The 12,883-nt window shown below is 33.9% G+C and overlaps 2 protein-coding genes across 2 annotated transcripts in view; one reads left to right on the forward strand and one right to left on the reverse strand.

Moving 5' to 3' along the window:
• LOC128011427 (endophilin-A1-like) overlaps nucleotides 1-7,514 on the forward strand; it is a 16,403-nt gene extending 8,889 nt beyond the window's left edge. Inside the window, exons 7-9 of the mRNA XM_052593795.1 lie at nucleotides 726-829; nucleotides 1,109-1,233; nucleotides 3,733-7,514. Coding sequence (XP_052449755.1) covers nucleotides 726-829; nucleotides 1,109-1,233; nucleotides 3,733-3,929 — 426 coding nt within the window. The 3' untranslated portion in view covers nucleotides 3,930-7,514. The remainder of the gene's footprint in view (nucleotides 1-725; nucleotides 830-1,108; nucleotides 1,234-3,732) is intronic.
• An 838-nt stretch (nucleotides 7,515-8,352) lies between these two features.
• Nucleotides 8,353-11,309, reverse strand: LOC128011432 (high mobility group protein B2). Its single transcript, XM_052593801.1, has 5 exons — nucleotides 11,148-11,309; nucleotides 9,858-10,033; nucleotides 9,633-9,784; nucleotides 8,811-8,985; nucleotides 8,353-8,734 (listed from the first exon to the last, which is right to left on the reverse strand). Exons 2-5 carry the CDS (start codon nucleotides 10,005-10,007, stop codon nucleotides 8,567-8,569), a joined length of 645 nt encoding a protein of 214 aa, XP_052449761.1. The 5' UTR covers nucleotides 10,008-10,033; nucleotides 11,148-11,309; the 3' UTR covers nucleotides 8,353-8,566.
• Between the last annotated feature and the right edge of the window lie 1,574 nt (nucleotides 11,310-12,883).

Raw genomic sequence — 12,883 nt, forward strand, 5'->3', positions numbered from 1 at the left:
ACATTGTATTGTGGGATACAGTATCTCAGTGTGCACTGCACATTTTGTCAAATGTACGCCAAATAAGAGTCCATTCTCATATTTTACACAGTATAAAATTCACATATTGCATATACTGTACCATACAGTTCAGAAACCAGTGTTATTTTAGTATCCTAGATTTAATATTCTAGTTTTTAATAAACATTGCGAGTTTTTAATTTGAACAAAATCTAATAAAAACAACAAACATAAACAAAAATTACCTTTTTTTTTTACTATTATCAAACAGTTTAAATTGTATGTTCATTAGTTTTTTAATGTTTATATTCTTCGTATTTATTTTTAATTCAGTGTTAGTTGCTTCAAATTAGTACATCAGTTAGTACATCTAATTAAACTAAATAAAAATGAGAAATTTTGTCTTGAAGTTCAAATATATATATATATATATATATATATATATATATATATATATATATATATATATATAAACGCACTGAAAATTAACTAAATCATAATATGTAAAATTAAACAGATGATATTAAAAAAGAAACAGAAAAAAAATGAAAAATATTAAATATAGCTGACATCAGAGAACTGTGTTCATGTGATTGTGTCATTAAGTTGTTTCAATAATTGTGAATTTTTTACAGTAAGCTGAACATTTGTGTGTGTGTGTGTCTCTGTGTGTGTGTGTGTGTCTCTGTATGTGTGTGTGTGTGTGTGTGTGTGTGTGTGTGTAGATTGAGCAGGTGAGTCAGCTGTCGGCTCTGGTCCAGGCTCAGGTGGAGTATCATCAGCAGGCGGCTGAGATCCTGCAGCAACTCTCCAGTAAGATAGAAGACAGGTCAGACGCTGTAAACTCCCATCATGCACCTGGGTTCTTCACATGACACACACAGTACATCCACTGGGAGACACACTAATTCAAATTAAAACAACACTGTAGTTTATCAGATTTACCAGAAACATGTTTCTAAAATAAAATGAAATTGTATTTACAGATATAATTACATACCAATAAATATTGAAGTATTATTTTAAACATTTACAATGGAGATTGAGATTCTTTACTTGAATAATTATAAATGTGTGCTGTTGATTTAACTATGTGTGTGTGTTACAGGATAAAGGAAATGTCCAACAGACCCCGGAGGGAGTACATTCCCAAACCCCCCATGGAGCTTCAGCTGCCCAGTGAGAATTACAACGGAGGAATAAACTCTGCAAAATCACCTGCGCGCTCACCAGGTACAAACACACACAAATACAAAAAACACAAAAAAAAAGAAACTGACAAACAGATGAATGCAACTAAAGCAACAAAAAAAAAAACGTGCAAACAGATGTATTCAGTTCATATTTCATCCTCAAAAGTTGAGTTTTACAAGAAAATACTATTTTAAGAATTTTACGTTTAAGTCAGTGTTAATTGATATTTATTTTTAATTATTCGTGAAATTTATTAGCAAATTCTGAGTGAAAATTTTTCAAAGTAAATCCTACAGCTCTTTTTTAATGTCAAACTATAATGATAACAACACAGAATAACAATATTGTTAGATTCACATTCAGAGCAATGTCCTGAACAGAAATCTGAAGACGGGTTCAAAATTCTTGTTTGATTCTGTTGGCATATCAGAGTTAAAGATTTTTCCAGAGGTAACTTTAGATTTACATTTTTCAACAGACAGAAAACAAATACACTTTCACCATGTTTTTAAGAATAAAGTGTTGTATGAATCAGTGTGAATGAAATATGAACAAATCCCTCAGTAAAATCCTTCAGAATAGGGGTGCTCCGATCACGATCGGCCGATCGTTAATGCGCATCTCGTCAGTAAAGCCGGTTCTCTAATCAGCGGTTAATTCCATCAGGTGCGTGATTTCACATAGAGCAGCTGTTACTACACAGAGCCGTTGTTAACTGAGAAGATGCGCCAATAAACGCTGAAAATTAACTTGATTTGCGCATCTTCTCTATTAACAACGGCTCTGTGTAGTAACAGCTGCTCTATGTGAAATCACGCACCTGATGGAATTAACCGCTGATTAGAGAACCGGCTTTACTGACGAGATGCGCATAACGATCGGCCGATCGTGATCGGAGCACCCCTACTTCAGAATATAAAGAGGAATAAAACTGTAAGTTTTGTTGAATGAAATTAATTCTGAAGTGGAGAAAAAACTCAAAGCGTTTAAATATGTGCATTTTTGGCATGTTTTTTTTTTTAGGAATAAAATGTTGTATAAATCAGTGTTGGTGAAATATAAACAAACCCCACGGTAAAAAGCTACAGATTAAAGAGAGGAATAAAACTGTAAGTTTTGGTGAAAGAAAATAATGCTGAAGTGGAGAAAAAACACAAAGCGTTTAAATATGTGCATTTTTTCCATTTCTTTTAGGAATAAAGTGTTGTATAAATTAGTGTGAATGAAATATGAACAAACCCCATGGTAAAAAGCTACAGATTAAAGAGAGGAATAAAACTGTAAGTTTTGGTGAATGAAATTAATGCTGAAGTGGAGAAAAAACACAAAGCGTTTAAATATGTGCATTTTTTCCATTTCTTTTAGGAATAAAGTGTTGTATAAATTAGTGTGAATGAAATATGAACAAACCCCATGGTAAAAAGCTACAGATTAAAGAGAGGAATAAAACTGTAAGTTTTGGTGAATTAAATTAATGCTGAAGTGGAGAAAAAACTCAAAGCGTTTAAATATGTGAATTTTTAACTTTTTTTTAGGAATAAAATGTTGTATAAATCTGTGTTGATGAAATATGAACAAACTCCTCAGTAAAAAGCTTCAGATTATAAAGAGGAATAAAACTGTAAGTTTTGTTGAATGAAATGAATGCTGAAGTGGAGAAAAAACTCAAAGCATTAAATATGTGCATTTCTGCCATGTCTTTTAGGAATAAAGTGTTGTATAAATCTGTGTTGATGAAATATGAACAAACCCCACAGTAAAAAGCTTCAGATTATAAAGAGGAATAAAACTGTAAGGTTTGTGGAAAGAAATTAATGCTGAAGTGGAGAAAAAACACAAAGCGTTTAAATATGTGCATTTTTGCCATGTCTTTTAGGAATAAAGTGTTGCATAAATTAGTGTGAATGAAATATGAACAAACCCCACGGTAAAAAGTTTCAGATTATAGAGGGGAATAAAACTGTAAATTTTGGTGAATTAAATTAATGCTGAAGTGGAGAAAACAAACTCACAGCCTTTTAAATATGCGCATATGTACCATGTTTAGAGGAGTCAAATGGTATATAAATCGCTGCGAATGAAATATGAACTAACCCCTCAGTAAAATCCTTCAGAATATAGGGAAGAATAAAACTGTTAAGTTTGGTGTATGTAAGTGCTGCTGGAGTGGACGAAAAACTCTTTAAAGGTATGAACTGGAATTGTAATCTACAGATGCAAATAGATAAGGTGTAATAAATTTAACACTTAGATGTGTTTTCTGTATTTTTTCTTTATGCCAGTCTGAAGCAACACTTAAAGAAATACTAAACTGCACATAATCTCCAAACTGACCAGTGTTTTACAATTCTTTATTTAATTTGGCTTTTATTTGATTGTTTTCATACTAAGTGTTTTGACTCTGTCCTTTGCAGATGGGCATTCTGTATAATATTTTAGTTACTGAAAGTGTTTTCACTAACATAACTTTTGATTTTAAGTTCCTGTTTCCATTAATGATAATAATGTCTAAGTGCTTTTGTTCTGTGTGTCGCTCAGCTCCGTTGGATCAGCCGTGTTGTCGCGCGCTGTATGACTTCGAGCCGGAGAACGAGGGTGAGCTCGGCTTCAAGGAGGGTGACATCATAACTCTGACCAATCAGATCGATGACAACTGGTACGAGGGCATGATCCACGGTCAATCAGGGTTCTTTCCCATCAACTACGTGGACATCCTAGTGCCTCTGCCTCACTAGGCTCCGCCCACCCCCACTGTTGCCTAGCAGCCCAACAGCCGCCTTTATCGTGCATCTGTGCTACAGCTTCACTTCCTGTTCCTGTCGATCAGTGACTCGGAGGATTATGATGATATTGAGGGGGTTTAAAGACATTACGGAGTTCTGTCTGAGTGGAGAAACAGTTCAAGTGCTCAGTGTGTGTGTGTGTGTGCGCTCCTTGATTCATGGTCTACGGTGAATCATGAGAGTCTTTTTATATTGTTTTCCTCGTGTTTCAGATTATTTATTTGTACTCTGCCTTGATTGACGTAAGAGAACTAGTGCTCACTCTTCTGATAAACCTCACTTCGTCCAGCTCTATCCCAGCATGCTTATAGGAAAGTTCTGGATCTCCAGATGTGTGTGTGATTGCGTTGCTGATCTCTGTTTGACGCACGCGTTAAATATTTTTTCTCCCGGCTAAACAGCGAACAATGAGATGTTGTTAAGATTTGTAAATGTTATTGCTTGCTGATGCATTTTGGCTTGGGCTCAGAACAGAAATGTTTTTCTCAGTGTTTTTTTTCTTCTGGTTTCCAGTACAAATATCTAAATATTCGTAAATCAAGATACATAAATTACTTAAAAATATACTTAAAGTCTTGTTTTCTAAAAAAAAATAATCAAAATGAAGTGAGTTTATGCTTAAAACTATTTTAAAAATCTGACTTCAAATTTTGCTTTGAATTGTTTATTTTTCTGACCCCGCAGACAGATATTTATCTTTTTTTGAGCAAAAACTAATTTAAAATGTTTTTTTTTTCATTAAATAAGACTTTATCTTTTGTTTCTAAATGCATAGTAAATATAATATTACATATATATTAGAAATGTATAATGGAAAGCAAGACAAAAATAGGGCAACACTTTACAATTACTGTGGTTAACTAACATTAACTAACAATGTGCAATAGATTTTTTACAATCTTTATTAATCTTTGTTTATAAAATTACAACTGTTCCTTGTTAGTTAATGTTGGCTCAGGTTCATTAAATAATATTAACAGATGCAACTTTGTATTAGTAAAGGTTGAAATGAATATGACCGAAGATTAATAAGTGCTTCTTCAGCGTTCGTTCATGTTAACACATGGAATATTGTAGTGTTACCCAAAATACTAAACAGGAAAATCATTTTTGCTGTGTGGTCTGTAAACTTTCTCTTTATTTTCTTGTTTAAGAACATCTTATTGTTCAGTGAAATATGAAAATGCAATAAGGATATTGAACATAAAGCACACACATGTCGACATGACGTATTTTGGTTAGCTGGTGTATTATTGGTGCAAAGTGGTCAACCAGCTCTAAAACCTGCCTAAACAAGATGGTTGAGCAGATCAACTTGAGCTAACAGTCCAAGTGATAAACCATCACGACTAGCGGATGACCATCATAAGCTAGTGAAACTGGGTTTCCTTTCTCAGCCTGATGGCAGATGTTTCCTAAAGCAGCATATAAAGTCTTATTTTTGAAATAAGTGGTATTTCCACCAATGCCAAGATTGTGTCACCGGAATGCGCTGGTTATTGTGTGTGTGATCGTATCCACATAGAATATAATGCTAGTTACTACTGTAGTGTTAGTGGTTAGTCGTTAGTGCTGTGACGTTTGTAAGCACATGTGGTTTGCGAAAGACTATTTTTTATGTTAAACTGATGGGCTGATTGCAGCTGATGAACATTTATGGCGTCTAATAGACTGAAGTGTAGCAGCGTTTGATGTTTTAGTGGTTGATGGACCATGTTCTTCGGCACAGGTCGTGCTGCGTTTCATTTGATGCCTTCAACGCATTCGGCCTTCGTTTGAAACCGGTGCTGTATGTGAACTGCTGCTCGCGGACAGACCAGTGACTGTGGAAGCTGTTTCCACCACTGGATAAAAAATAAATAAATTGACTTTTTATCTCACAATTATGACATTTCTCACAATTGCAAGTTTATATCTAGCACTTGTAAGTTATTAACCTGTAATTGTAAATCTTCTTTTTAATTTTTTTCTTAGAATTCTAAGTTTATGTTTTGCAATTCTGACTTTTTTCTTTTAATTTTGAGTTTACATTTCACAATAGATTTTTTTTTCTTGATTTTGCAACAAACTTTAGTAGTAAACTTATTATGTTGCAATTTGGACCTTTTTTCCCTGCAATTCTTTTTATATATAAGTTTATATAAGTTTACATCTCAAAATTCGAAAACTTTTCGCTGAAATCTGAGTTTGTCTCAGAATTGTGGCTTTTTTTATTTTTTTCTTGCAGGATTAACTTTTTCTGGGAATTCTGAGTTTTATATCTTGCAATTAAATTTTGGGGGGGAATTTTGACTTTTCTCTTGGAATTTAGAGTTTATATATCGTAATTCAAATTTTTTTTTCTTGGAATTCCGTCTTTTCTATTGGAATTTTGAGTTTATATCTCAAAGTTCTGACTTTTTCTCGCCATTCTTATTTTTTTTCTTTGCATTCAGACTTTTTTTCTCTGAATTGTGAGTTTAAATCTCACTATTCAGTTATGGCTTTTTCTTAGAATTCTGAGTTTTTCAGAATTTGGAGTTTCATATATCGCAATTCTATTTCGGGGGAGAATTTGGACTTTTAAAATTTTTAAATCTCACAATTCAGTTATTTTCTTTTTTTTGCCAAGTAATATAAAAAAAGAATTGGGAAGAAGAAACTTTTTTCCTTGCATCTGCGAGCTTATATAAAATTTTGCTTCACAGTTTTAATTGACTTTTTCCGAGAACTGAAATCAAATCAGAATTGTGATGTACAACTTGTAATTACCATTTTTATATTGTTTTCCATGGTGGACATAAGCTTCCATGAGTGTTTAGAAGCGTAGCAGAGAGTTTCTTCTTTTTGTCATGATTTATTCAGGGCTGGTAGCTGAAGAAACGCATCTGTTCTGGAGGAGAGCAGATTTCTTGATGTGAGCGTGTGTTTTGTGCCATCTGTTTCTCCGTCACGTGTGCGGTGCATCACATCTCCTTCATGCTCATGGAGTTGTCTTAAATAGCAGTGAACACAAGCGACACACCACAAGATGATTTTTGTTTTTATTTATGGTGTGTCATGCTGTGTAGCTCCGCCCACGAGGATTTACCTGTTTTCTGATTGGCTGCGCTTGTTACACGTCAAATATGTGTCACATCGCACCTGGTTTGTTGAATCTCATGAAATCTGTGAAGTGCAAATCTTAAATCTTCATGCTTTCTAATGATTAAATGACAGTGTTATTATTAATAGTATTATAACAGGTTTCCAGTCAGTCACATCTGATATGGGCAATAACTCTGAAAACACACTCTTTGAGCTCTATATGAATATATAAACATATTTAATGTAAATGTGTTTGAATGGCAGTATAAACACTTGAATCATCGCTCCACGACACAAATTGTCATGTGTGTGAATGAAAGCCTGAGTGAATCCATGTGTTTTGCACGTGATGTTACAGAGTTTCACCGTCATGATGGTGTATGTTTGTATTTATTTATTTTTTTCTGTGCTGGATGACAAACCTGTACTGCTTGATGTGAGAATATAATGAGAATAAACACAGTGTCACTGCGGCGGCTCACGACTGTTTATCCTTCATCTCTCTCTCTGTATGAATGCAAGTTATTAAAACAATCATTATTTTCTTGTAATGAACATTTAAAAGATTTATCCTTAATTATCAGATTCCACATGAAATAAAATGTCTTAAATATTTAGAAATAACACTTATACACTGAACAAAATTATAAACGCAACACTCTTTTGGCTACCATTTTTCATGAGCTGAAAACTCAAAGCTCGAAGACTTTTTCTACACAAAAGGCCTATTTCTCTCAAATCTGTCTAAAACTGAGTTCGTGAGCACTTCTGCTTTGCCGAGATAATCCATCCACCTCACAGGTGTGGCATATTTGTATAATATCAAATATATATCTTTGTATTGATATGTAGATATTATATCCAGGCCATTATCAGTTATTTTAAATTCTTAAATAAAATTAAACAATGTATACTTACAAAACAGGAACACAGCTATCTTATAAATAATTGTTTTTTTTTGTAAGATAATGGGTGTTCAAACCTGTTTTTCTTCAATTAGTAAAATTTTCATATAGATTATACAAATATGAAACTATAATATATATATATAAATATATATATATATATATATATATATATATATATGTATATATACACGCACACAATATATTTATTTACTATATAAAATGTCCCAGATCAAATTAGGTAGAAATTGTCAGACAGCGTGAAGAATAATGAATGTCTGTTGAAAATTCTTTGATGGAAGCCAAATTATTTTTGAAACGCAATTTATTTCCTCTTTGTAATATACAGTAAAACCATCAAACATTCAGTTAAATCAGAAAGACCACAGCAAACGCACAATATCTGAACTTTAAAAAATTTATTATAAAAAAAGCACCTCTACACTATTGAATCAACAGCTAAACGTGTACAAAAATAAGAAAAAGAAAAAAAAATCCCAAACAAAAAACAGAACAGAACACTTGCGTTATTGCTGGAGGCGTTAAACATGTACATAAAGAAAAACTCAAGATAACCCTTCGCCCGTCTCACATCAGTGAAGCTGCATCACAAACACTCTACTCATCATCATCATCATCCTCCTCATCATCGTCTTCCTCATCCTCCTCTTCATCATCGTCGTCGTCATCATCATCATCAGCAGCCAGGACCTTTTTAGTTGCACCCATCGGCCGACCCGGACCCTTCTTAGAGGCCTCGCCCCCCGCACGGTACGCCGCCACGTCCTGCCAATCACAGAGCGTTCAGTCTCAGGCCACGCCCACAACATTAAATAAACATGAGTGTGAATCCGCGGCTCACCTTCTCGTATTTCTCGCGCAGTTTGACGGCTTTTTGCTCGAACGGCCCGCGGTCGGAGATGCTCTGCTTCGACCACATCTCGCCCAGCTTCTTGGCGGTCTCACCGATGGACAGACTCGGGTTCTCGCTCCTCACCGTTGACCGGTACTCCGAGCAGAAGACGAAGAACGCAGATCTGCAAAGAGATAGAGAAATACATTTCCAGATCCCTTAAAATCACATCTGGAGTCATGTACAGTAGCAATTATTAGACACGTATTATTACATACACACATATACATACATATATATATATATATATATGTGTGTGTGTGTGTGTGAACATGGACCACAATACCAGTCATAAGCATACATTTTTCTGACACTTAGATATGTTTGGAGGACAATATTTGTCCAAGATACGATACAACTATTAGAAAATCTGGAATATGAGGGAGCAAAAAAATCTAAATATAGAGAAAATAATTTTTAAAACACATGTAATTGTAATATACATCACGTAGATCCTATAATATACTTAAATTCTTAAAAAAAAAAAAAAATTCAGAAATAATGCACATACTTTATATTGGTTTATGAATTATTCTCAGATATTTTAGTTCCTAACATTAATAAATACCTTTTTTTAAAGCTTTTTACACAATCTACAAGATACATATTTAGTACACAAGTTTGAGGAAATATATTGGATAAAGTATATATTAGGTATAGTTAAAATTTTATATATTATTTTACACAACAGAAATACTCTAATATTTGTTACACACACAGACACACGTATGCGAGACGAACATGCTAAACTGATGTGTGTGTGTGACGTACGGCGGGCGTTTCGGGGCGTTCGGGTCTTTCTTCTTCCGGCTGGCCTTCCCGACTCCTTTGGGCGGCACGTAAGTCTTCATCTCCTTGTCGTAGCGAACTTTATCCACTTTGGCCATGTCTTCAAACTTGCCCTTCTCTGAAGCGCTCAGGGCCTGGAGAAACAGAAGAGCAGCGTTTAGTGACGAAACCTTCATCATCATCTTCCTCAGTGTGACGCTCGCTCACCTTCCATCGCTCGGAGCACTTCTTGGAGAACTCAGAGAAGTTGACGGGAACGTCGGGAGTCTTGCGTTTGTGCTCATTGCGACTCGTCTGCACGAAGTAGGCGTACGCAGACGTCTTTCCCTTGGGTTTATTTACGTCTCCTTTCACCATCTTGATAGAAGAAAACACACTCGAACCTGACCACACACACACACACAGATGCACACACAATAAAAAACTAATATTAATAAAGAGAGAGAAACTTATAAAAAAATACACATTTAAATGTGTGTGTGTGTGTGTGTGTATATATATATATATACACACACACACACTCAGCCATACAAAAAAATTAAATACAAAAATATTTAATGCGAGTTTATGTAAAACGTGTGTGTGTATAAGCAAATATAAATGCATTAATGTATCTTTTAAAAAAATTTGCATATAGACAAAAGTATACAAAACACATTTGTATAAATGTGTGTAAATTCACATACTTAAAACACCACTTGTATGCACAGTTATTTAGATTTTAGTTACACACATACACACACGCATATTTACATACATTTTAGAAAATGTATACAGAAAAATGTCTGATTAATATTGTCTATTATTTAGTAAATCAGCTAATCTCATACAGCGTGGTTTTCAAACACTATGTAAATATTTAAAAATAAAATAATCTTCATTATATCAGATACCAGCCTGTTACAAGCTGAAACACGTTATAACGCTTGAGTAACGTTACTCAAACACGCAGATTTAACGGTAACCGAAGAAAGAACTGCGATTCGAATTCACCAAAAAATGAAGAAAATTCATTAAAAATGTTGCATTGAATTGCACGGACACATAAATAAGTTGGTTAAAAAAAGAAAAACAGAAAGAAAACTAAAAAAGAAAAACAAATTTAAACGTTTGTTCTCGGTTTGCTGGAGCACTTTTGTTGTAGTTCGTCAGAGGCCTTTGTTAAACAAAGATTCCACCATTTTTCCTTCCCGCCTAATTCCCTCATCGCCACCATCCCCCATCTCTCCGTGACACACGGATATCATCCAGAAACTACGAATTAACGCGATCCACGCGTGAAACGGATCTAAGAGCGCCGTTACAGCATCGATTCCCCGTTTAAACACGGTAACTGCGCTCCGGTGCGAGCTCAAGCGAGCAGTAAACACCGTGTTAAACCGCGGTCACGCTCTCGCGCAAACATCGAGCGTCCGCGACTAAAACACGGCGCGCGTTTGAATCCGCATAAGCGTGTTTAGAAATGATTTAAAACATAGTTTTATAAATCTGACAAACCTTTTCTTTATTCTCTGTAGACCAGTGCGCGATTCTCCTCAGTACTGTTGGTCTCACGTGAAGCCTGGTGTGTTGTACGTGCGTCACTCGCTATGCTGACGGCAGCCTGGACTCGGCTGCTGATTGGCTCAGCTCACAATCGGGACGTCCAATCAGCGACCGAGTACTGCTGAATCCGCTAAGCTGATTGGCGGACTGGAACCTTTGGTGTGGTTCGAATGTTTGTAAACTGAAATCACAACAATTATTATAACTATATAAAGTGTAATACAATTTATTGTGATATTTAATAATCATTCATGCAAATAACATTAATTTAATGTATACCACACGAATCGTAAAAAGTTTTTTTTTTTTTTTTTTTATCGAATCGCTTTTTTTTAACACTATATAGCTTGTTTACAGCATGTCTATGGTTTTACACCACGGGAATAAAAATATAAAAGAGTAATCGCAATTATTAATTTATAATTTATGTACTAAACTATACGTTTTTCGGATTGTTAGATGAAAAAAAAGTCGCAGTTGCCATTTTGTATTTTTATTCCATGGCGTACATAAGTCATACAGGGGAGTTACAATTGTTTCTAAACTATAAATATTATATATATATATAGTACATTAACAATACAACGGAATTTTTGGCTTTTTGCAAAATCAGCTAACTCTGTCCATAAATGTCGGAAACGATTTGATTTGTTTTTGCTGATCGTTATTTAACGCCTACAGATTATTATTATTATATAAGTGTGTCTGGCGCATGTGCTATTTTTCTCCGCTCCACTTGGAGACGCAAGAAGACTCGCGCCTGACGCTCGTGACGTCACACACAAACACTCGAAGAAAAAGAGCAGGAGAGTTCACAGATGTTTTACTGTCTATCTATGTTGATAATATTTCATATTTGGGTTCATAAATATAAAAGTGACAGTGATAGCGAAGGAGGGTTCGTGTCCATACGGATAGAGGAGTTGCTAAAGCACTTAAATAAATAAATAAAAAAAAAGCAGAGTGGTACATTTACCTCATTTTGTTTATACAGTCTCTAATTTTCTCTCACTTTTTAATTATGAAAATATAAATTTATCCTAATATTTTAAACGCTGTATATTTAAACACACATGCACACGTGTGTGTAGTATTCACATATATATATATATATATATATATATATATATATATATATATATATATATATATATATATATATATATATATATATATATATATATGAATGTTTTTATTACACATTTGAATTACTTTAATAATAATTGCACAAATTTAGTAGGCTAATGTGTATATTAGTGTAGTTTATATAATTTATTATACTTTTTAAATTATATTAAGATTAATTCACACACACACACACACACACACACACACACACACACACACACACACACACACACACACATATATATATATATATATATATATATATATATATATATATATATATATATATATATATATACACACACAGTATTATTTTTTTCTACAGATTATATGTATTCTGTGACTAAAGAAGGGAATTTTATCACCAGGGATATAAAAATAATAATAATAAAAAATAATTATGACAGGGAAACATTAGACATGAAGTATATTTTTAAATAACTTTCAGATCTGGAATAAATGTGTTTGGATTTGTAAATTTGTATATTTTTTTGGTCATTACTATGTTCAGCATGATTGGATGGAAAAATAAAAATAAAAATAACATACTTGTTGAAATG

This window comes from Carassius gibelio, chromosome B23, assembly GCF_023724105.1.
Source record: "Carassius gibelio isolate Cgi1373 ecotype wild population from Czech Republic chromosome B23, carGib1.2-hapl.c, whole genome shotgun sequence".
In the NCBI taxonomy this organism is placed as follows: Eukaryota; Metazoa; Chordata; class Actinopteri; order Cypriniformes; family Cyprinidae; genus Carassius; species Carassius gibelio.

Bases quoted from the DNA above. Each gene is read 5' to 3' on its own strand.
- LOC128011432 (XM_052593801.1), bottom strand. From the start codon at position 10,007: ATGGTGAAAGGAGACGTAAATAAACCCAAGGGAAAGACGTCTGCGTAC. The intron at 9,785-9,857 runs GTGAGCGAGCGT...CTGTTTCTCCAG, and splicing joins AGTGCTCCGAGCGATGGAAG to GCCCTGAGCGCTTCAGAGAA. The intron at 8,986-9,632 runs GTACGTCACACA...ATCTCTTTGCAG, and splicing joins AACGCCCCGAAACGCCCGCC to ATCTGCGTTCTTCGTCTTCT.